Genomic DNA, 26,691 nt, shown 5'->3' with positions numbered 1-26,691 from the left:
AGATTAAAATTTCCAGGTCTCTCAACCATTTCTGGTAAGTAAAACGTAAATATAAAAATATAAGGTAAAAATAAGAAGAGAAAGGTGTGATTGATATGTTTGCCCCCTTGAGTTATTTGTAAAAATAGTATAGGTGAGATACCAACAAACAAACAAAAATAAGTGGAAGAAATTTGCTAGGAACATGCACACTTGACTATGGTGTATGCCAGACAAGTCAAACTCGGGATGTCACATGACATTGTGTGACTTATCGGGGTTTTTTACCCATTGCTGGCAATGGGGTGGGAGTGGTTTCCTTGTGACGCATCCGGCCCATGGGCTGGCAGTTTGACACCCTTGGTGTTGCAAAGTGAAAAAAGATAGTAATACATTTAACTAAACTATATCAGGTACCAGCGCTCAGCACAGTTCAAAACTTACTAAGAATTATCTTAAGTTTAATAAATGGATTTTTTGAACAAAAACATTTTTTTCTCAGCATAAGTGGAAGTCTAAATAAAAGTTAGGTACTTAATAATTAGAAAATGTATGCTGTATTTGTATAATGTCCAAAGTATGTCTTCTGAATCCTTGTCAAACCATTTATTATTCTGATGTAGAGGACACAGGGAATGGTGTGGGAGTACAGAAGAAAAAAAACACTACCAGTGAAAAACAGATAAAAGCAGCTTGAATCCAGGTCAAGAAAATAACATGAATAGACATTACAGACAAGCTTCTCACCAGTTTGAACAAAATAAAAGTGGGAGAATGTATTATAGCTGACTGATACCTATCAGATATAGCCCAGTATATTAGTGAGTTTCCCTCACTAAGCAGAGGCTGGACAATTAAACCTACCTAAATCAAATATTGCTACTAAAAGATTATTATCACAATCTAGATATGAAATCTACAAAGACTAAATCAACAGAAATGCATTTACTGTAATATGATACGAAGAAAATCAAAATTGTAAAATTTTTCATAGCATGAAGGGCTAAAGATCACATAACGTAGAATACCAAATGTTTTTTTTTAAAAAAACATTTTATTTTTTAAATAAAAGTTATCAATTAGGCTCTCAACTCTGTTAATCTTGTTCAATCATACACTGTATTTCTAAGAATTAGAATTCCTGAAATGTTTCATACCTCATTTAATTGGTATGTGAATACAGAGGGTGGGGGGGAGAGCCAGAAATCATTAATGCTTAAATGCTAAGCAACTGTTGCTTGTTGAGTCCCATTCAGATTCTTCTTTGCCGCTTATGTTAAAAAGACTCTGTACTTCAAAGCCAGCCTTCTCAGAGCAATTATTAGGAATAAGAAAATAGTAGGAGCTCCATTAAAGTATACTACATCAGGGGGGAAAAATTGAGTTTCAAGAAAACATGATAAAACATTCAGCCCTTGACTAATTCAGTTTTATAAATTACTGGGTGGGATTCATATCAGCACATTAAAGCAGAAATTTACATGCAGCCTTTCAGATTATTTCTACAATCACAAGACGGGAAAAAATGGGAAAGCTCCCTGGGGTCAATTTCAGTTGACTTAAAATAAGCAGAGGAACTAAGGAGAAGGAGGAGAAGGCAAGGCTTATTTCTGATCCAATTTAATTGATTCAGTGGTTAATATACCCATTTGTTTTGTCTTCATTGCTGAAGACATAAGAAAGGTACCTACAGCAAACCACCTTTTTCAAACTATAAGAAAGGTAATAACAAACTACAACAATATTTACTTTTTAAAAAAAGAATGTAAGTATACAATTGGTTATTTTTTCACATAAATGTGCAACTTTTGTTTAACTCTAGCATTAGTCTGCAAAATCTAATAAACAGGAAATGCAATTCAAATCTGAAAAAATCAAGGAAATCCAGACATCTATATATTTACAGGATTTAACAAATCCAAATAAATATAATGTAATATTAAATATAAACATAAATCTAACATCTATATTTTTATGGAATCTAACTAATTTTGGAGTAATGGTGGACTGCCCAATGAAAGTATCAATCCAGCATGCAAGTCATTATGTAGTATCCAGTAAAAGTGATAGGCTTGTAGCTTGAATCATTAAGAATAGAACTGAAAATAGATCTCTCCATATAACAATTACTTTATACAAATCTATGGTGAGACCACATTTCAACTATTATGAAGTTTAAAAATGATCTCACATATCTAAAAAAAGTTATAAAAGACAATTGGAAGATCTCCCCATTCTTCCCCAAAAGAAAGCTTATTGTAATTGGAGCTCTTTGCATTGAAAGAAAGAAGAGATTTGATAGAGGTATGTAATACTGTTTAGTGGTTAAAAGAAATTATTTCACAGTGTTCAAACTCGTCTGCTGAAAATAACTACAGGGTGATTTTGTGACCAACAGAAAGAAATACTTTTGTTCTGTACCAGCCTACTACTGGCCCTGCAGAAAAGGCAGGGACAACCCCTTTTACAAAATGGCAAGAGGCTGGAACTAAGCCTGCCAAATTTATTAACATAAAACAGAGCAAAGAGAGCAAACACGAACCATGAAACAGGAGCTATTCAAACGGTTGCCTTCAGCAAACCAGCCTTCCCACACATTCCCCTTTTAAACAGTTCAGGGCGTGGCTTCTCTCTGCCTCCTGCCGAGGTGCCCCATTGCCTTCCTCTGTTTACTCCTGATTGACTGCCTCCTGCGTCGGGCATCCTTGAACAGGGCCAGCTGTGGGTCATCTTCATCCACGCTGTCAGGCTCACACAGCTGGGTCTGCGCCGTGACCAGATGGGAGGGGCCTAGCTGAGGGCTCTTTGGAGCCTCAATACTATCCTGAGCAAGGTCTCCAACACCCCCCTCCCCCTCCTCTGAATCATCCGACCCAACTGCCGAACCCACAGGCTGACCCTGAATCACAACAACTTTCTTACAAAATGCAAAGCTAAAAACAGTAGAATTCACTGCTAGCAATTGTGGTAGAGGAAGACAACAGGGATGGTATTAAAATATGACAGGACATATTTAATAATTCCAGTGGCTTCTAACACCTCTTGAATCTTTTATGCACAGTTTGCTGGGAAGTTACTGGAGAGAAGAACTATCATTTTCCATGCTATTTGCAAGTTTCCCAAAACTGTAAATCTACTATTGTCTTGGCCATGAAATCTAGCTGGGTAAGTTTGGGCCAGTCACACTCTCTCAGCCTAACTCACCTCACAGGGTTGTTGTCGTTGTCTGGAAAATAGGAGGAGGAATGAGCATTAGATATGTTTTCTGCCTTGATTTATTTATAAAGCTCAAAAAGGCAGAATGAAAAAAAAACAAAGAATAAATGCATTTTGGACATGATGTGAAACACGGAGCTGAACTAGAGGAGCAAAATACTTAATTTCACATGGCTCTTCTTATGTTATGAATGCAAAGCCGCAGCTATCTCTCTTTCCTTCAATTCTCTTCCCCTTTCCAATTTATCTAGTTTTTTTTTTCCTGGAGCTGGAGGGATTTCTCTCCCATTTGAAGGGATAGCATGGAAGCAAGCTTAGGAAAAATAATTTTTCAAATGGCTGCTACTGATATGAATAGCCCTTTAGAAAATCATACCACCCATGTATAGTTGTACCTGCACAATATAATGGCTGGTAACACAGATTGATCTTCTTTCAATCACACTTTTTGGGGGGCCTAGATAAAGTGATGAGGCAGAGCTTTTATGGTTAGGGAATAAAAAGAATTAAAGCATTGCATTATTCTTCACTTCAAAATGACAATTTACCTCAACTTACAACGACTCATTTAATAATCATTCAAAGCTATAATGAACTGAAAAATTGACTTATAACTGGTTGTTACATGACCTTTGCTATGTCCCTTTGGTCACATAATCCATATTTTGTGTTTAGCAAGAGGCATGTATTTATAATTTGCAACCTACCGAGAGAGCTTTCAACAAGTAAAGTCAATAAAGGATTCATTTGGATTCATTTAACAGCCAGATGATTCACTTAACAACCGTGGGAAAAAAAGGTTACAAAATAGGGCACTACTCACTTAATAATCCCATAACTTGGTGATGAAACTTCTGGTTCCTATTGTGAAGGGTAACTCAAGAACTATCCACATACTGTATATATCTCACATTTGATATAAACTTCATCAGGACTGAATTTTCACATCATTGAGCTGAATCTTCCTAATTTAATTCAAAGGATTTTTAAACAGATCTTGGATGTTCACTATAGCTATGATCAGAGATAGAAGACAGAAAATGAGTTAGTTATACCGGGCCTTGAGCTGCTTGGAACTGGACTGCGGAAGTGGCAGACAAGGGGGTACATGTACGCATGCTACATTTCCATGTGGCAGACATGCATGTCCACTGCTCATGCAAATAGAGCTGTGCACATGTGCATGATCTCAGGCTGCCCACGCATAACCATCCTCCCCTTCCCATCCCCTGGCTAGTCTGCAAAGTAAGAAAGGTTGGAGAACTCTGAGGTATACCATGGATCAAATTGCAGCACTGTATGTTTTCATAACAATCAAACAATGAATCACTGCAGGATAATCAGGATAATTCAACTCTTTTACAGTAAAATTCCCTTGCAGTTTTACTACATAATCTTTGTAAACTAGATGATCCTCCTGGACAAACATTTGAAATCTGGTGCCCTTGCTATGTGTTGGAATATAATTCCCAAGACAACTGGTGACCACCAGGTTTAAGGCTTTTCTACTAGGTACATTAATACCTGCAAGATTTTTCATATTCCAAATGAAAACATTTAGGAACATAGCCTTTGATTTTATGATGGATTTATGATAGTAGATGGAACACAAGCCAAGTGAAGAATAGCTTCTGCATGTGTTGCTTAAATGTAAGCCAACATGCTTGCAAGAACTAAGAGTTATATTACTTAACTAAGAAAGGCATTGTTCTCACTCAGCACCATAAAACATTAAAAAAATAAAACTGTAAAGGTACTCCTGTCCTAAGTTACAGCTTAAATAAAAGAGAAATATACCTATGTGGCAAGAGAACGAGCGTCTCTTTTTCAATATAGAGAACACAAGGGCAAGCAGTTCTTACCCACAGGGGTAGGAATGAGGGACAGAGGGAAAAGTAGATAAGGAAATTGTAGATGGGAACAAAAAGAAAATAAGAAAATAAATGCAAAATTGATCTGTAAAAATTGCTAACATTTCATAGCTCCCAAGCTGAAGGGAGCAACACTGCTCGGTAAGCACAAATTTCGAAGTGACTTAAAGAAAACAACAAGGAGGAAAAGGTTCATAATAATAAACATTTCCATCCTGAAACCTAGAATCAGTCTGGAAATCATTAAACAAAGAGACATTGAATGTATGCACTTGATTTATGCAGAAATGAAATTTCAAGAATCAAGGTGACCCTCATACAAATAACAAAGCATATATTCACAAAATATGAGTTAAGACCCAGAGGATTGGAATACTAAATAGAAGCAAAGTATTATGATCATATCCATCTAAAATACTTTCTTCAGAAAAATAGATATTGGAAAATGAAAGCTCTAACTTCAGTGATTTCCCCCCTTCTTTAAGGATCCCAATCTTAGCATGAATTTTGGAGACAATCATTTCAACCTTCATAGATTTTACTCTATTTTTTGATCCTAGTATAATCTAAAGCAGGGGTCTCCAATGCCTGGGCTGCTGGGGCTGTGAGCTGTTTGGAACCAGGCCACAGAAGCAGATGGTAAGCACATGCATGCATCCCTACTTGCATGAACAGTGGGTGAGCACATGCACGTGCATATTGGCTGCTCCCATGGAACCATCCACTACCACCACCACCACTGGTCCACAAAGCCAGAAAGATTGATAAACTCTTTTCTAAACCCTCTTGAATCCATGAAAGTGTCACTTCTGCTACATTAAGTAATAGAAAGCAGAGTAATCCAGAATATCCAGATTCAGAAATCATGGTTCCTAATATTAATGAAATTTCTTGAAAATTGCAATTGCTAATGAAATATAAGAAAAGCCCCAGAGATTAGGTAGTTTTTGGAAACAACTTCTGTGATAATCCAAACTCTGCTTGCTGTAATAGGCTTAGTACAAAATACAGGTAGTCCTTGATTTATGACCACAATTGAGCCCAATTTTTTGGTTGCTAAGTGAAACATTTGTTAAGTGAATTTTGACCCATTTTATGACCTTTCTTGACACAGTTGTTAAGTGAATCACTGCAGTTGTTATCTGGCTAACTAATATGGCTTCCCCATTGACGTTCCTGTTACAAGTTACAAAAGCTGATTACATGACTCCAAAACACTGCAACTGTCACAAATATGAGTCAGTTGCCAAGTGTTTGAATTTTGATCACTTGACCATGGGGATGCTGCAATGGTCATAAGTCACTTTTTCAGTGCTATTGTAACTTTGAACAGTTGTGAGTCAAGGACTAGCTGTATATGCACAAATACTTCAGCATATGTAAGATACTAATACCCTAAAACGTCTTACTAAGTTCATCTAATACTTAAGATGAATCATTAAGTATTGCAACAGATTAATTTCTTATGCACAGACCTTGTTTATCACTCCAGTCTAATGCCTGTGTTAGACACTTGCAGAAATGCAAGCAACAGCAACAAAATGCTTGCTGGGATCAATAAATAATTATTTAGCACAAACCTCACAACCAGTAGACCCAGAATGACCAAAGGTTAGAAAAACCAAATATAATTTTAAACATTGGAGGTTTATTAGCAACCAGATATTAATAGCCAGGTTTAGAGTGCTTAGTCAATATTAACACAATTCAAGGAATACCAGGTATAGAAGACTAAACACAACCTGACCTCAGGATTGCATTATATAAGTTTAAACTATAGCTTATATTTTGGAGGAAGTGAGTCTTATATTCCAACTACAGTTTTTGCTTATTCTCTTAGTATTGTACTGTTTCCCTTCAGTGTTTAATTTGGATTGAACTTTTCTCTTGCCAAAAAACTTAACTGTGACAGCTGATGAGCTCCTGATTTCACCTAGCTGAATAACTTTTGCATCTGGAAGGAAGGAAAGAGGGAAAGAAGCACAAGCACTTTAAAAAAAAATAAAAGCTAAAAATTTGATTCACTTTTGCTTTTTGTGTTCATTGGAATCCTAATATATTTTTATATTTATATATTTATGTTTTTCAATAATTAAAATGTATTATTTGTGAAAACTTTTGCCCATGGGTTGGATGCAAATATAGTCAGTCAGCCAGTTACTGAAATCAATCAGAAATAAGTTCCACCAAAGATTACCAGCTGAAGTCCAACTGACTTAAAAAGCCCCTGGTTAAATATTGATCCAACCTCTTTTTAGGTTGCATTAATATGCTAATTATATAGCATTTAGACATATATATCACTTCACAGTGCTTTACAGCCCTCTCTTACAAAGTCAGGATGTTGGCCCCAACAATTTGGGTCCTTATTTTACCAACCTCGGAAGGATGAATTATTTTATATAATTATATGCAGAACATCTTGAATAAATGCCTAATAAATTACAAGTTCTGATTTTCCTATTGTAAGTGAAAGGAACAGCTGCTTTTCAATTCCAACTTGAGACCATCCTAAGATCCATTATATCAGCCATAACCAAATTTCAAATCAGATAAAAACATGCTCTTGTTATATAAGACAGCAGTATAAAGTATTAACATTGCATTGGATTGTGCACATCTCTAGTTTTGCTACTTGTATATACATACATAGAAATACATGCAAATAGTTTCTATTCTATCCCTTTTTAACTGAACCATTTTTAAAATCATTTACTGACTTAATGAATCTGGCTTCCTCATTGACTTTGCTTGTCAGGTCATAAAAGATGATCACATGATCTCAGGACACTGCAAACTTCATAAATATGAACCAGTTCCCAAGCATCTGAATGTTGGTCATGCGATCATGGGGATGTTGCAATGGTTATAAGTATGAAGAGTCATAAGTCACTTTTTAAGTACCGTTGTAAGTTTGAACAATCATTAAACCTTCTTAAGGGTATTTGGGGCATACAATAACTGGGCTTCATTTATAAACCTTTGCAGTCTCCATGGTCACATGACTGTGTTTTAGAGCAGTTTTGCCAGAAATTTGCACTTATTTCCAGGTTTTGACAAAACTGCACCCAAAGCAAAGCACCAATTTGCTTAATGACTGCAGCAGTTGCTTTATGACTACAGCATTTGCTTATTGACTACTACAAAAGAGTTGTAAAATCGGGCTCCATTACAGTCAAAACTTGACAACTACCTGTATGCAATATCATTTGGTACATATCATTTGATGCTCTTTCTCCCTCAATACCAAAGCTTGCAATCCAGAAAAGAGTACAGAAGAGTACATGGGCACCTTGCTTTTCTATTTCTTCTAAATCCATGTATGTTATTCCTACAATGGGAAACTGTCAAGATAATGTGTGAACTTTCTTTTTTTTTTCATCCTCCAAGAAAATTCCTAGCAACATACAGATGTCTTAACTCATTGTGAAAGAGCAACAAGGCCTCTTCACCATAGCTTTCCGTTTCAGAACCAATATCATTTTACAGCATGACTCAACAGGCTTGGCTTTTTCATTACAGAAGAATGTTATTAGATTTGTAAAATATAATTCCTACACCTGTTAGATTGCTGAGTATTAAAGTCTGACGAGTTTATTAGACACCTCTTGATTATCCAAATGAAAACTCTTATATATCCCATATTCAAGACAGAGAGAGAAAGAAGAAGAAAAAAATCTTTGGTTGCCTTTGGCAAATTTTCACATGTAAAATGTAAAGCAATATTTGAACCTTCTCCTTTAAGCATACTTTCAATCAAATCGTAAGTTATTTTATTTAAAAGCAGCCATGCCTTCTAAAGTCAAACCCCAATTAATTACACTGCTTTTCCAAATGTAAGTACTAACCATGTCTAATCAAATGAACAGCATATGCTTAGTTTATGTTATGACAGAGCCATTACTTATGTCGATAAACTGCGTACACTTCCCACAGCTGTAATAAAGGACAGGAAAATACTCTAATTAAAGGATACTGAAGACTGTGAAAGGGGGAGGGAAAAGCAATATACTGTTCACATGAGGGTATATAATAGGGTTATTAAAACAGGGACTTCATTGCTATCTTTTCCATGGCATCCTCTTTATTGTGTTTCACAACTTAGCAATGTTTGTAAAGCACCATGACAAGCTGGATGTTTGTTTTTATTTATAAAGACATGTGCTCTTAATATACTTCCTTCAAATAAATGCTTGCTAACAGGGGTTTATGGGTCTCTCCTTTTTTAACCCAAGCAAATGTTTGAGAAGCCAAGACTACTTTGTTTGTCAAACATTTGCTGTTCAAGATTCTAAACACAAAAAACTCTCTCAAATTAGGCTGCTTTTGGTCTTGATATTTCCATCCTTTTCTTGTATTATTCTGATTAACCTGTATTTTATTAATATTATCTCTATATGAAAGTTGTATTTATATCTTTGCATAAACACTTTCTGGGCTCCTCTGAGTTACGGGCTATTTTATTTTAACCTGTAGGTATTTGTGTATTAATACTGCATTGATTAGAGTCCCCTCTAGTATTCTCAATGAAAAAAGGCACAATCTAGAAAGGGGATAGGTAGCTTTTATCTGCTTTCCAAAGCCCTTTATAAGTAATCAGTTCAAACTTTCTTACTAAGTTAGTTATTCCTTCACTGCAGCCAAATAGAAAGAGGTACTCAAGAAAAAAAAAAGGAAAGCCAACCAAAAGACTGTGTGACAAGCAAAGAATGGTAAAATGAAATCTTGCTTTTGCTGCTGAGGAAGATTCAGCCATGGCATATCTACTGACTTGAATAAACAAGGAATCAAGGGTACATAGATCAAAATCAATCCAAGGTGTATCTTAAGTGCCACAAGGAAGTGAAGCCAAAGTATATGGGTCTTGGTTTGTCATATATCTTGTAACAGTGAGAGGGCAGTTTTGGTTACGCTGTGTTCACCTCAGAAACAAGGTCACTTTTTTAAAAAATAAGATAAAAAATAAATTTCCAAAAGGATTAGAGATCAATACTGTCTATATATAGAGAAGGGGGAGTAGGGAGCAGCCATTTGTTTTAATAGTGGTAGTGTGCCAGTTGTGGATTAGATCAATAGTGAGGCTATCAAGGTCTTTGTATCCTTCAGAGGTAGGAGTTACATTTTTTTAAAAGAAAAAAATGAATCTCCATAGTCTTCAGAAAATAATGCATCAAGACCTATTTATTAAAAACAAAATGCATACTTTAAATTGCTACAACTACCACAGATTAGGGCATTAATAGGTCGATCATTGTGGCCAACTCTCTTTAATTTATATACATACATACATACATACATACATACATACATACATACATACATACAGAATGGGAACTTAAATTTTCATAAATTTAAATAGCTTCAAAATCTTCCACTTCCAGTGAAAAAAGATTAACAACAAACTCACTCACTAGAGGAAAGATAAATCTTCCATCTACATACAAGCTAATGCTTGGGGCTAACCACAAAATGAAATTATAGAGGTAAGGGGGAACAAAGAATCAAGTATATTATTCAAATTATTTCACTCACTTTAAGTGAAAGGAAAATCAACAAGGATCTGACATTTGAACAAAAATGTAATATATAGAAATATTTATTAGTGGGTAAGATATAGTGAATGAGCACACTATTTTGACAGCCTTGTGGTTAGCTTTCAGCATAGTTACAGAGCAAGATAAAACATTATGTTTAATACATTGGACCATTTTAAATTGAAACAGGTTAAATAAATGATGTTCCTTGAAACCCTGGAGAACCAGGTAATATAGACAAAAATGGACTTGATCAGGTTTTCTAAACTTGGACATTCTCCAAATATTTGAACTTTTTATACAGTACAGGTAGGCCTTGAAAATTTATATTGCTAAGTGAGACATTTATTAAGTGAATTTTGCCCTGTTTCTTACCATAGTTAAATGAATCACTGCAACTGTTAAGTTAGTAATATGTTTGTTAAGTGAATCCGGCTTCCCCATTGACTTTGCTTGTCAGAAGGTCACAAAAAATTATCAGTGATGATGGGACAGTGCAACCATCATAAATATGAGTCTGTTACCAAGCATCTTAATTTTGATCATGTGCCCAGGGAGATGCTGCAAAGATTGTAAGTGTGAAAAATGATTATAAGTCATTTTTTCAGTTTAACTTTGAACAGTCATTTAATGAAGTGTTGTAAGTTGAAGACTATCTGTATGTATTTTAATTTCCAAAATTCAGTAACCATAGGAAACCAGACAAATAATCAAGGTCAACTCCTTGGGGCTGCATTGGCCTATCAATGTAGTCCTTTTTGACAATTCAGTGGTAATTTACCATTGCCGTCTTTTTTTACAATGTTGTTTATTAATGTCAGTCTAGCCTACATTTCTATGATTAAATAGGCAATTGGCCCAAACAGAGAAATGATGGATCCATGAGAAGTCTGAGAAGTTGCAAGGACTTGCTTCAGGACTTATTAAACTCATACAAATTTGGTAAATAAAATGATGATGATAATGATAACAACAACAATAACAACAACTATGGAAGTCTAAAACACTCTGCAGATAACATAAAATACTTGGGGGAGGGGGGACTAACATGCCAATTTTAAAACTTTACTATTGTGTGATCTACTAAATGGCAGCTTTCTATCTTCCTATATATACTTTTGTGATACTCAGTTATTGGAAAAATGGTTTATCCCACATTATACATAAGTAGGAAGTATTTACTTTCAGTTGTTCTTTCAAAATAGCCAAAAGAAGGAATACATTTTATGGCATGTTGCCATATATGGATTTCAGAGTTTTTCCAGGTCTATATGGAGATGTCTAGAATTAATATGGATACTTCTTCATGCTCTGACTTCATGTAATGTTATCCTCTATCACTGAAATGCAAGTCAAAGTGGATTCAGGTTCAGAACATCAGAAATTGCTACAAAGCTTAATATGCTAAATAGAAAAGAGCAAAAGTTGAATATATGTCAATAATTCTCCACATCCTCTGCAAATGGCAGTAATGAGATCACAGCAGATGCACATATACAATCTGCAACTCTAAAGATAATTCCAGAAAGAGAAATGACTTAGACTTGCCAGAAATGAATGCAAAGATATTATGCCCTTAGAAACTATTTACATGATCAGATAGCCCTTTGATTTCTTCTGCATTAGTGTTCTTAGAATATCTTTACCTAGAGAAATGTATATTTTATTTCTGAGTTATATCAGGAAGAATGACACAAAAAAAGCTTCTGGTGGAAAATGCATGTAGTTCCATCCTTATCTGTCTTTCTAGCTACCCTGCACTGGATATATACATTCCATTTTTATACAGAGGGACCGTGTGCAAGCACCCTGGAATGCTGCACTGTTCTGCCAACTTGGAAATCTATATAGTATTCTGTTAGTCCCAAAAAACATACTTAGGAAAAGTGTTGGAAGTCTCCCTGAGTATTGGTATAAGCACACACACAGTCATTAATAAATACAATTTCTACACATCCTTGCTAATGTTTGTAAACTCTACTGCTACAAAAATCTTGTATGTATGTATGTATGTAGATAGGTGTTTTCCTTAATGTTTAAAAGTCTTTAAAGTCAGCACCAGGCATATTGCAATATTAGAGATGGCACTGAAAATCAAGAATCTATCGTTGAAAAGATCTACTTTCAAGTAGCCACTCACTGTATTTTCAGGAAGGCACCCCTGTTAATAATGATTTCAGTATAAATAGGAACAAATGAAAAGAGATGTTCCCTCATGTGTTTTAATTTCAAACCATGAAAAAACTTTAGAAGTTAATAAGGTAAAGGTAAATGTTTTCGCTGTTCAGTCATGTCTGACTATAGGGAGCAATGCCAATCTCCATTTCTTCGTCAAAGGAGCCAGCATTGTCCGAAGACAATGATCATGTGGCCAGCATGACTATATACTGAGGAGCATAGAATGCTATTACTTTCCCACCTAAGTGCTACCCATTTATCTACTCACATTTGCACGCTAGGTGGGCAGAAGCTAGGGTAAGGAAGGGAGCTCACCCCATCATGTGGCGCTTGGGTCTCAAACCTGAGCTGTAAGCTTTTGAGTTGACCCATTATACCCTCTCTTATAGGTTAATATCAGCATCTTTTATTGGGTCTGGAAATGATAACAAGAGCCAACCAAAGTGCAAAAGTGGAGTCTTAGGTTAAGTGGCTTCTAGTTCTTGTCAGGGCTCCTGCTGCATTATTTCTAACAAAACTTTATTTATGTTTTGTGCTTCCAGACCACTTGCTTCCCTGAAGGAGGGACTCCAATTAGTAGGTGTCAAGGGCAATCATTTTACCTGGGTGTAGTCCCCAATCAACTCAATGGAAGTGCATATGTAAGATATACGCTAAGACACATTTAGCCTTGTCTCCTGTGTTTCTTTCCAGGTCTTAAATATATATCTTCAGGGAATTGTGTTCAACACTTTTTTCTGGGTTGTTGTTTTTTTTTTTTTTTTTTTAGAAAACAGGCCTGTTTTGTTAGGCCTTTCTGAAGGGTGTTTTTTATTGGGTGTTAATTGTTTGTTTTTTGTTGTCAGTTGCCTTCAACACCCCCTGGGAAGAAAGGATGAAAACAAATTGAATTAATAATAATAATGAGGAATAAGAGGAGAAATATAATCAAAAACAAAATCAGGATCAGAAGAAAAGTATTGTGCTTTTTAACTGACAAGAAAAAGGAACATCCCAAATGTAGAGGACAGTTTTCTTTGCGTTTTCATTACTCAGTTCTGGAAACCATTATTGTGCAATGCCTACAAAAAAAGAAGGCCCTTTGTTTTCTTCCTGATTTACTTTTTCTTTGGTTGTTTATATGTTCGGTTCTTTAATTTCCTGGCATAAAGAGATTATACAATCACTGTAACATTCATCTGAATATGAAAGACAGCCATCACAGACGACAAACAAATCTTTCATATTACACAGTAATAGTGTATAACAAATGTAAGTCTCACAATTGAGTGTCAAGATATTTGTCAAAAGGAGCTACTGTTATACAATCCATGCTTTTGACTGTATTTATTAAAAATCAGAGCATGTAAGAACAAACCCATATACTTCCTTTGTAATGAAACAGAAAATCTTACTGGAGTACTTAAATAACTCCCAGAATTCTTGAGAGTAGCCATATCAGAATCTTCTTGCACATTTTAAGGCAAAGTATGAGGAGAAGGTAGTTTTTTTCATTACTATCTTGGTACAAAGGCTTCTTTTCAATGTTGCAGATTACCATATTTAAGAATAACTTCAGTGCAATTAAAAGTAAAATGACTTACTAGACATTCTCTATTCTTGGAATTTAAGGAAACTTGTGTAACCTCATTCTATGGTCTGTAATTAATCCAAATTAAGCTTAGCTGTTTTTCTCCTTCACCTAACAGTGTTGAAACTAGCCATCAAAACAGAATCAGAACTGGTTGGTAACCAATGAAAAGAAAATTGTCTAATCCATAACTTGTCTTCTTTCCCATTTTACCCTTTACCGTTGTTCATATGTGTATACACAAAATATGTGTAAGTATATATGTACCAAATATTCTTACAAACATTTCTAAATTTGTGCTTACACATATTTAAAACTTTCATTCCAAGCAATATTTTATTGCACAATCTTTGTAACTTTGTATCTATTGCTGAATTAATTTTCTAACAAACAGAAATATTCTGGCCCTTTAAAAGGAAAGAACAAGGAAAAATAAAATTGTTCAATTGTATTATGTAAATTGTGGTTAGAGATTTGAGTTGTAATGATAATCAGAAAATATCAAGCACATGATTTCAAAGGTGTTAGTGTGTATCTGAGAAACAATTTCAAAGATTAAACAGCAAAGTCCACTTGCTAAGGGAATAAAATATCTGGATTAAAATATCTCAAACCCTCTAAAATGGTTGATAAGATTTTAATTTTGTTTAAGTCTCTGTCTATACAGCCCAGCAGTTGCATATAGATCCATCTGCACATACGCAGAAGACTATTTATATGGACAGATAATCTTTAGCTACATCACTGCATTAATGTCTGAGGGGCTAAGGTTCAACTTAAGAAAACCTGATCACCTTTGACAGGATTTTACATAAAAAATATGTGGTCCTTCTATAAGAATCATTGAGTTATTTTTGTGTCAGTTGTAAAACGAAATGTTGGCAAAACTTTGCATTCCTCACTAGGATAGGTTTGATTATTTTAAACTGGTTTTGCGCTTAGCAGAAAAATCTGCTTAATTGAAGATATTCATTCCAAATGAATGAAATTCACATCAGTGGTCCATGTGTGAATCTTTTTTTTTAAATTCAGTCTTATAAACTCTAACAAAATCAATGAAGTGATAATGAAAGCATTTCATTTGCAAATATTCTTTGATAAAATCATGCATAAATTCTTTTTAAATATAATCAAGTTTAATCATGCTTTAAAGTCAAGATTATACATACTTCCTAACAACTTTATTTCACCTTTACTTATGTAATATTATTTTTTTTCCAACTCTATTATTAAAATTAGGTTTATTTATCACATTTAGAAACCACCCATCTTTCTCACTGAGGAACATTAATTAAAGTTATTTGAAAGGTTTTTTCAATTTATAATTTATGTAAGAAACTGAAAAAAGTTAATCTTATAACCTGTTTGAATAGGAAATGTTTGCCAAGGAACCTTATTTTAAGAAGAAAACCGTAGCAATCAATTGAAGCTTTCACGTAAATCACAGGAGAATATACTATGCCATAATTATGGATTTTTTTCAGTACTTAATGAAGAATATTAAAAGAGAGGAATTAAAATTATAGTGTGAAGAACATACAGAAGATCTGTATTAAATACCATGTTGTAATAACTCAAAAAGACCATTTGAAATTATGGGGATGGCTTTTTGAACAGAAGAAAAGAATGATGTATTCATTGTGATACTGGTGGAAAGGATTGTGCCTTGCCTTTTTTCCCGTAGGGCAATCGTGCCAGATAAAAATTTATTTTTTTTAAAAAAAGAATTCCAAAATCAGATAACATTATTAGTGCTACTACCACTTAATATTTAACTGAAGAAAATTATCTTACCAGATCTCCAAAAGATTATGCTCTCCGCCATGCTGATTCTTCCTTTCCCTAGCCAGTTTGATCTAGAGGTTTCAACTACCAGACTAAAAACCAGGGTGGTGAGAGTTCTAGTCCCACCTCAGGCATGAATGATCTTGGGCCACTCCCTCTCTCTCAGCCCAACCCACCTCACAGGGTTGTTGTGGGGAAAATGAGGAGGAGGAAGAAGTATTAGGTAGGTTTGCCGCCTTGAAATATTTATAAAAATAATAACAGCAGGATAAAGCAGGATGCACATACTTCTCAAAGGTATAGTGTGCTGTTTAAGTGCATTAATCAACAATATAATGTTTCCAGTGTTGGCAGTTTATGCCAAGCTCACTATATACCTGGATCAAAAATCCGAGAAACAAGTTCAATAATCATGAGCTCCAAGAACAAATATGGGAAGATCTGAATAGGTAACTGCCCATCATTTGAAGAATGCAAGAACAACCATGGTGCATTAAAGAGGCTCTATTAATTGACAGAAGATTTTCCCTGTTCTGAGTTTGGCAAGAACATGGAGCAATGGGAGAAAATTAATTATAAATTGCTGAATAAATACATAAATGTCTTGAAAAGCAGTGAGTGATAAGCCAATTCATTTATCCAATTTATGTACATGATGAACACCTATTATTATATAACAGCATTGCCCTTTGCTTTGCTCCCTTAAATTCATCATTTGAGGCTCTTGCAAATAATTAGCTATTGTCAAATAATGAGGTGGGTCAAATGAAGAGATATTAGTCAACCATAAAACCCTCCCATTAAGGTGTTCTTTGAAATAAACAGCACATAAATCTTACCATGAATCTGAGCACACTTTAAGGAGTGCTTTTTACAGGGAGATACTATTCTGTTTTAGCTAATATTTTCCATAAATCCACTTTCTATTTCTGGTTTAGTGTGATTTAAAATTAATCTGATAGTGTTTCTGAGTTTACTACTGAGAAATGACAACTTTATTGGCTCCTCTGTTTCCTGCTCTAAAAAAGTCCCATGGGAGGAGCTCTACTTTATGTTTTGCCTTTAAGTTTTGATTGAAATATAGGAAACTAAAGAGGCAACGAAGAGCAGGATGGATAATGAAAGACATTCACACAAATCTTTGGCCACTTTGTAAGGTAAATACATGAATGCCACACTCCACCTGAGAATGTAACTCCTATCTTCTTCTTCTTCTTTTGGTAGGGGAAAATCAAAAGCTATTTTCTTTCATAAAAATGAGAACAGTTATAAATGTTGGAGCAGCACTACATTCAGTATTTGTATTTGCAGCACAATAACTGAAATCCTATTTAAGAACCAATTATTAGTGTACACCCTTGCGACTAGGCTATCCTGCTAACACCAAGCAACTACAATCTTGAAAATACAATTGTTGGGTAACAGATTGTTTGACTCTCCTATATTCCCCGATTTTGCTTTGCCTCAAAGTTGCCTTTTATATATCCTACTCCCCTTTTTCATTTATTTATTTTTTGCCAATCAAAACAAAGAAACATTGATAGTGGCCCACTGGCTTGAAGAATTAAAATACAAAGTTAGCTGTAAATCCGGGCCAGAGATTACACACATTCTCAGAACATGTTAGGAACTACATTCTGAATCACTCATGGTAAGACAAAAGCTAACATATCGTAGACTATAAATAACAATTCATTAAATAGTTTTACTATTTATTATTTCTCGTGTCCTCTTAAAAACTGCACTGGGTAACTATTTTTGAAGGTGCTCTGATTGCACATCACTGGAACATCTAGCTAGAATGCTACTTCTAGTTAAACACTATAATAATAATAATAATAATAATAATAATAATAATAATAATAATAATAATAATAATAATAATATTTTAGATTCCAGTGCTGATAGGAGATAATAGAAAAAAAACATTAGGCTCTCAGATTGTGCTAATATATATATAAAAGAAAGGGTTAAAAGATATATATATATATATATATATATATATATATATATATATATATATATATATATATATATATATATATATATATATATAAAGGAAAGGGTTAAAAAGTGCTATACTTACAACTCTCAGCCTGGTAGTCTGGTACAAACTGCTCATCATTGTCAGGTACCTGAGCTGAAGATAAGGTAAGGGAGAAAATGAAAAGAAATAATTAGAAATTATTATGATTAGAAAAAAGAGCTACTAAGTGGAAAAGAATTATAACTCTTAGACTAGCCAAATCATGAAAAGAATAAAAATCAAAAATTTAAATGATTATGGGAATCAGCTGCATACGAACATGAACTGGGAAATTCTGCACTTGAGGTTGCATTAATCAGCACGGAACACAAACATCCCATATATTGGGCATACTTCACAAGAGCCAAGCATTTACTTCAATAAGTAAGGTGATGTATTAGTCACTAAATACCTTCATGCTAAAACTAGGTAGTGAACAGTTAACCCACATTAGATTTATGGTTTTAACTTGCCAGCATTTAGGAGGTAGAATTACATTTATGTAGTAATAAATTAAACTAATGTCATTAAGGCAAGCAACCAAGGGGTCAAATAGAATGCAGACTGAATCCCATTGAAGCTTTTCAGGCTTCTTCCTTTGAACTACTATAACATTTTAAGAGGAAAAATAGCAAGGAGAAAAATTGGGAAGACTAAAAAAGATAAATTTTCCCTTCAATTTTATGAAATTCTAGAACACATCTAAATCAGTGATATAAAACATTTCATACTCCTCACTCCAAAGTAGTTCTTTTTTTTCCTTTTTTTAAAAAAAGCATATTTGGAAATCTGTTTCCACACCTTTAAGATAGTTTTGTTGTTAAACATTCACAATTTGGAAAGGGGATTATAAGCTTCTTGAATGATATGTAATTGATAGAAGGATTCATCACTCATTCATTTATATAGACAAAATATATCCAAAAGACAGCATATAGTTACATAATATATTCACAATAAGTCTCTAAATTCTTGGCTACATTTAAAAGCTTATCTTTGTGCATGCTAGACTAGAGTTAAATCCTATTAAGCCCTGGGAAACTTATCTTCTAGCTAATGATCCTAGACATAGCTGTAGAAACCCTTCTCTAGAAATCCTTCTTGTTAATTTTATTAATTCAGCTAGAATTCACCTGAATGAAAGCATCACTGGGATGTCCAAATAGAATTCATGCATACATCTATAAATTACCTTATGCCAAGTAAGTTCATAAACTAATTTAGCTATAAGCTAACCGTATGTACTAGTACATATTAACAAATAAATATTTTTTTAAAAAACAAAATATTAACCACACTACCATATTTTCTTTTTTGATAGTTTCCTATTTATTTTCCCTATTTAAAGCTTATTGGACAATGGTAGCATTAAATGCTAAATCCACTACTGTTTTATCCAGGCTATCTAATTTAGAATCACTCTAGAAGTTAATGAAAAGTTATCCACATAAGGCAAAACTCCTGATGGGGAGTTATTTAGGGTTTTAATATTTATATATATTTCCTATTGTTTTTACTGTGGGCAATAATTTAATTCTTTTTTAACTTTTGTATTTTTGTAGTTTTATGATATGCCCTGTTCACTGCCCTGAGTCCTTCGGGAGAAGGGCGGTATAAAAATTTAATAAACCTAACCTAAACCTAAAATCTGAAAGAGAATGACTGAAGTATTTCTGAACTTGCAATCCAAAGAGCTTTAACTTAAGTGAAGAACCAGGGCTAAACTGATTTTCTTTACTTCCAGTATCTATATGTCTAGTAGGACAAAATGTTGTTTGGAAACAAGATTTGTCTAAAAGCATCTTGGCTAATAAACAATGTTAGTATTGTTGCTGGATTTAGGCCCAAATTTTCAGATCATATCAGAACCACAAATCCTTATTCATAATTCTGTTAATTGGACATCATTAATAGTATTCAGCTCAAAATATATTGACATATAGGCAACATCAACTATGCAACCCGTGAATTATTCTATTTCCATACACAGAGAGTGGACAACTGCTAATGTTTTCTCTTTTCATGGTGCAAAATATTATACTAGAGTAACAATTACCCTTAATTGTGAAAAAGATGGTTTCCACACTGCACCAACAGTTTATAAGAACCATTGGAACTGTAATCTGAACAAATGATAAGCTAAAGATACACTGCAGATTTGTCTTATTTATTCTCCCTTATTTGCATAGAAAGCTGTCCACTGTATTTCACATTTCTCCTTTTAAAATCTGCTGGAATTGCAGGTACACAATTAACCATTATTTCTTTATCATAATAAACAACAATGCTCTTAATATCCTCTAAGGAATTTAGCTTTCAGGAACTCTGCACATCTTCCTGACTTCACAGGAACTCTTTGGGTTAGATTTTATATGACTTTATCACATTAAAAGCTAGATTTTTCACATTAAGCTATAACATTTAACTCTTGTTCTCACTAATTCATAAGCTGAAAAGAAAATGAAAATTTACCAGCAGCACTCTACAAGTTGTTGCATTCAGATCAAAAAAAGAGGATTCTTTTTCTGCACTGCACTTTCAGCAATGCAAAATAAAGATCCTAGACTAATTGCTAAAATGCGTAAACATGTTTAAACTGTTGTAGGGAATTATTCACAATGATTAAACTTAACTTTTAGAATGTCACCTGTAACTTCAATCTCACTTTGCTGAAATAAGGACATTTAAAATACAAAGCAAAACAAAATTATGAGCCACATAATTGGGTAGAGAAGTTTTAAAGCATACACTCTTCAGCAATTATAACAACAATTTACCTGCCTTTTTTATAACTTGAGCAAGTACCATATTCTCAAATCGACCAATGGCATACTTATTGCTGTTCTTATAAATAAGAAAAGACAAAGTTTAAACTTTTGCGTCCAAGATGCAAACACTATATTAACACACCACCTGTTTAACAGCCACAGTATATGTCTTTTTTGTCCGTAATAGTGACAGCTGTAGCTGGTTTCCACAGAAATTTCCCAGTAAAGAAGAAAACTAGTATATCCTATTTTATAAAATGAAAGCAAAGTTATAGCATATGTTAAATGTAGGATTACATGCTAAGTCTTGTATATAGCAATTTATGAAATCTTGTCCAGTTTTAAATTAACATATTTGTTTTCTTCTGAAGTAAACAATCTATCCTGCACAAACACTCAATGGCTACAATTAAGTAGAAATAAAATGTTATTTAGTATTAAACACACACAATGGAAGAAAGATAACTACTAAATATTCAAGGTACAAAACCCAATAAGATTCAAATAGATAATCAGTCCATCATGATTTCTCTATTCTTCAAATAAAATAAAGAGCCATAGTTGATTAATGGTAAACTTATTAGGTACCTCACAATACTACCCTGCAAAGACATTTAGGTTTCCGCACTAAAGCTAGTCAATTAAGTATAACTATACCTTGAATACCCAAACAAAATAAATGACTTTGGAGTATGGTAACTGCAGGCAGTTTTAGATGCAAATCATTTCCTTTTCCTTGTCACTGCTACAATTCAGTGAGTTTTTCATAAAAGGAATAGTAGTTTTTAATATGGTGAGAGAGCAGGAGGTGGGAATTTAGACTCTTTTCAGATAGAATATTTAAATATCTACAAAGATCCCCTTTGTAGTAGCATTCTAATAGGTTACTTAAGACTAGGAAGAAACGTAAATAGAAGAGCTTTAAGGGATAAGAACAAGAGACCATATAATAATAATAATAATAATGGCATAATAATGGAAACAGCTTTATCAAGTTTATTCTGCCTTAATACACAAGGTGCCATTAATTGTCTCACTTTTGAGAAAGTAATTTCTGTACTTTGCTTTCGTTTCCTTCTTCTCCTGTCAACTTCTCAAATCTTCCTTGGGTGAAAGTAGAAGTAATGAAGTGTTGGTTAAAAACTCTACAGGGAGATTTTAGTTCCAAAAACCATTACTTTTCAACAACAACAAAATTCTGAGATTTTCTCAGAAATATGCTTTTTTGATTTAATGGCACTGACCCAGAGATACACAGGATCACAATCTAAGAAGATATTAACATTTTCAATATGCACCCAAATGCTTCAGATCATTTTTTTAATATTAAGAAGAAAAGGCAACATCTTTAAGATTTTGTGATTAAACTGAGCAAGAGCAGAATGGAACTGAAGGTAAATTTAGGGTGGTTTTTCCCCCAAACATTTCAAACTCTCTCCTCCTAAAAGTATATGGTGGGTGGGAGAGGAAAAGAAGACAGAAAAGTAGACAGCAAAAGAAGTTGAGTTGATATTTAATTAAAACCAGCTCTATCCATTGTAACAATGACCTGCAGCCAAACAAGGCAGAAGATGTATGAGTCATTCTCTTTGCTAGTGAATGAGACAGCTGATCTCTTAAACAATTATTCAAGAGAAGCAGTCAGAACTGGAGTTCTGCCTTCATTCACAAAAACAGAATCCAGCAAGAAACATGTGGCCTCAACTGCAATCTTTTCATGTCACACCCCCAATAGAAAAGGAGAGACAACGAAAGAGAGACAGAAGAATAAACTTGAACTTTTTATATAAACACACCAGTTCCACTGTTTTGTCTCAGGACACTACACAGACCCTATCAGGGAAACAAATACAATAAATGAGATATATATAAAAATACAAGATGGTCTAAAAATGGAAAAAGGAGATGCACAGAGTGAGAAAAGGGAAAATGCACAAGGCAAATTAGCCAAGCACTATTTTTTTAATCATTTCTACATAGAATGTGACATTTGTGGTAGCGTTACTTCTTGATACTCTGGCAATCCATAAGCCAAGTTGTCAAAGATTTTGAACATCAAAGAATTCTCCTTTGAAAAGAAAAAAAAAACCAGCTACACAAATTAAGAACAAGTACATTTCTCACAATTCTATACACAAGAAATTATTTACCAGCTAAGATATAAATTAAAGAAATGGTGCTTCTTCCAATTAATTTTCTAAAGTGAATCATACAGTAAGGACAACACTTTGCCTTTTAACTTATTAAAAAAGCACACTCTTTCCAAAATCTACACTTTCTGTTCAAATACTTTTAAGAGCTTTGAGATACAAAAGTAACTAATAAAATCTCAGATCCAAAACAGTTTTGTCAATACAGCCTGATCTTAACATTGCAGCCCTAGAAAGTAGATCTATGAAACAGATTATTACTTCTTTGATTATATAAAGTTTTTACACTATTTTATAATGAGCAAAAAAAAGTTCTTAGGATCTACATGCATTTAAAGATATCATGAATATGTCTTCCAAAAGCCTAACTTTATATATCTTTGGTGTCTTTAAGACATACACAGATCTCCCATCCATACTCCTTTAGAAGGTTTCATCTTACATATGCCTTCAAGTTATTATGTATTAGAGATAACCCTGGAACTTTTTCCCCAAATACCTCAGGGACTTTTACTATACCAACTTTTTATTTCTCATTAATTCTTCGTACTGAAAAAAATACATTTTAGTTCTTTATTTTAAGGGCATATTTAAACACTGTATAAAACATGAACAGTTCTTATAACTCTCTTGATTGTGAAGATGAGGATAAGGGAATTTTAAAAACTAGCATCCTGATTTATGGCACTTTAATATCATTTTCTCTCTTAATCAAAATAAAAAGGGGCAATTACAATTCATTTGAAAGGATAAAATAAAATAAAGCCAGAATAAACTATGCCAAGAACATGAAATTTTCACAAAGTTCAGTCACAAAATATGGCCATTACTTTCACTGGCACCAATATATTTTTTCAGAAATCATTTCTTGTATCACCCAAAGGAGAAAATGGACTTTTTTAAAAAAAATACCCTTCTTTTGATTAACAGATCATTCTTTCTAGATGACATTTTGTTAAATCAATACTAATATAACAGTTTTACTTCCTATAACATTTACATTACACTTATTTATCCATCATTTTTAATGTTTTGAATACAAACTTAAAACATTCTTATTTTTCAGCTTATTTTTCTTTCAAACCACAAACTGTTTCCATCATAACACAGCAGGCTTTCAGCACCACCAGTCTTTTCTCTCCCTTTTTTGTTACAGAATAAACAGCAGGAGCTTCCGATAATGAAAAATACATTAAGTTCATATTTGAGCTGATTATTTGAAGTCAGTTGTTAACTTCTATTCGTCAAGAGCAATTTAATGCAATAAAATTGCATTAAATTCAATAGGGGAGTCCCATCATGTGCTGGGCCAAAATGGCATCACTATGACATTGCATGCACAGGAATTAACAGGTTTAGCTGAAAGTCCCACTGATTTTGAATAAACTTTTATATGTATGCACAAAGGAAGTACTGCCGCCTGAATAACTCAGGCTTGTTAGATGATAGTAATGTTTTACTAAATTAGGAAATTATTAACAGCCGTTCAATTTTCTTTTTTTTTCTTTCTTTTTTTTTTTTTTTTTTTTTGCAAATGCTCAGATCCCAATGGTTTATTTTGTTTTATGCCTCAACACACTACCGGTAGCAGCAGCAGCAGTAGCAGTTTCCACTGAAGGAAAAACAAGTGTTTAAGTCTGTATCTCACAGAGAAAACAAGAAAGAAAGTTTGGTCAAGCATTCTGCTAGGTTCTTGTGCCACTAGATGCAAACCATTTTTGAATCTGACATCCTAGATCTGGCACACACATTACAGCAACCAAATTACAGCACACCACATTACAACAACCAAATCTGATTCTGTTCACCACAGAATTATTTTTCCATCTTCAATACATATGTAAATGCCATTGTTTCCAATGCCACTTTTGTGAAAAGAGAATAGACTGTTTATGATTACTCATTTTAAGCAACATCTTCCCCAGAAAAATAGGGATACTGATAAATGTGCAGTTGAAATACCTCAACTAACTTTTCCCCCCTCTTTTTCATGTTCCCATTTTTTTCCTACCTAAAAATTATTTCTCTAAAATGGGGATAGAAGGGGAAAAAAGGACAGAATCCTCTGATAACTAAAAAGTGATAATCCATAGTAATACAGTCAGATGCTACTCTACTACATTTTTTTAAAAAAAAGGAGTGGCAGAATTAAGAAAGTTAAAGTCACATTACGGGCTACAAAGCATTATGAAAGCTAACTATTTCACAGAGCTATAACTTTATAAGCAATCATGTGAACATAAATGGGCAAAATTTAATCAAGGAGTAAGCAAACTAGGCTGACTTCAAGACCAATTTTATAATTAATCTTGTGTGGATACTTACTACCTACAGAGCATCTCTTTTTTTTCCTCCTTGGAAAGTGCAAAACATAATTATGAAGTGATGAGTATGATTTGTAGTCTTAGGTTACAAAACTTTCCCTCAACTATTACATTTCACATGAACTCAGCTAGCTGTCATGTTTAGGATTTGATTCAACCAAGTTCTAAACTACACTGCTGGTCACTGGACACATTACTTAGATATGTTGGTAGAATGCTTTAGTTTAAACAGCATAAGTCTCTAAAGTATGATTTAAATTTTTCATCTGTTTAACTAATAATAGCACAAAGCATTCTCTGCATGCTAATTCAGAAGAGTGTCCTAGTGCTGTCAGTGAAACTTATTTCTAACTGAGTACAAGTCTATAGCCCAAATTCTTTATTTCCTTTTGTTTGTGTATGTGTGTGCATGCATACACACAGAGAAACATGATTAGCAAATGATATAAAATCCATTTTTGTTCATTCTTCCTTTACAGAAACATTTTAAATAAATATCTGATTACACATTAAAAAACTGCATTTAATCAAAATTTACCAAATTAGAACATGCATCAAAACTATAACTCACTGAATGAATTCAGCAATATTGAATGCTTAGTGCTTTGATGGTCTTCCAAGTTATCAGGATGAGCTGAAGTTCAGCATATGTATAGATCTTTATTAGAGTTACTTTACATAGCTATTCTAGAATTTTAGCTGAGACCTTTAATATTAATATTGAGGTTTACCACCTATTACATCATGATACTTAATATGTCCTTGCTAGATACTATACATAAAAGCATGGCAAAAAAGTTATATATATGAGAATCACATATTATTTGGCAAATTATATAGGGTGGTGTCAAAAAAGGTAGGCAGTCTGTGTATACTATTACAATAGTTCTCTTTTATCTGTTAGGCAACTACATCAAATTATCCCTTTCCTTTTCAAAAGAAATAGAATGTTGATTCAATAAACAATGCACATTCAGTAAGATTTAAAAAAAAAAATTAAACCCCAATGAATACCAAAATGTATAAACAAGCAAAAGCACACATAAATAGAAAGCATAACATCTAATTCTGAATGAGATTTAATTAAACTTTGTTTCTCAATTATATATTTTTTAAAAAAAAGAATTTGAATTGAGTTATCTTAATGCTGGAAAAAACCCAAACATGACACGAGCATCAACTTTTTAGTTAGAAAATATACCTTAGTTAGGATCAACTTTCTATGCTTTTGCAAAACTTCCCTCAGCATCTCATTCTACTCAAATCAAAATCCACTGTAATTTAACTCCA

General features: G+C 33.6%; 1 protein-coding gene across 7 annotated transcripts in view; it reads right to left on the bottom strand.

Moving 5' to 3' along the window:
* The window catches only part of ETV1 (ETS variant transcription factor 1), a gene marked incomplete at both ends in the record, with an annotated part of 92,991 nt that overhangs the window by 63,058 nt on the left and 3,242 nt on the right, over positions 1–26,691 (bottom strand). For 5 of the 7 annotated variants that reach the window (XM_081345724.1, XM_081345719.1, XM_081345720.1 and 2 more), the window contains one exon: positions 18,220–18,273. The exons of the other annotated variants lie outside the window; for them this stretch is intronic. In XM_081345724.1, the coding sequence (XP_081201850.1) occupies positions 18,220–18,273 (54 nt within the window). The remainder of the gene's footprint in view (positions 1–18,219; positions 18,274–26,691) is intronic. 7 annotated transcript variants of the gene reach the window in all.

Source organism: Vipera berus, assembly GCF_964194415.1.
Source record: "Vipera berus genome assembly, chromosome: Z".
NCBI lineage: Eukaryota > Metazoa > Chordata > Lepidosauria > Squamata > Viperidae > Vipera > Vipera berus.
The sequence above is the reverse complement of the archived record's forward strand: the minus strand, read 5'-3'. Positions and strand labels throughout refer to the sequence as shown.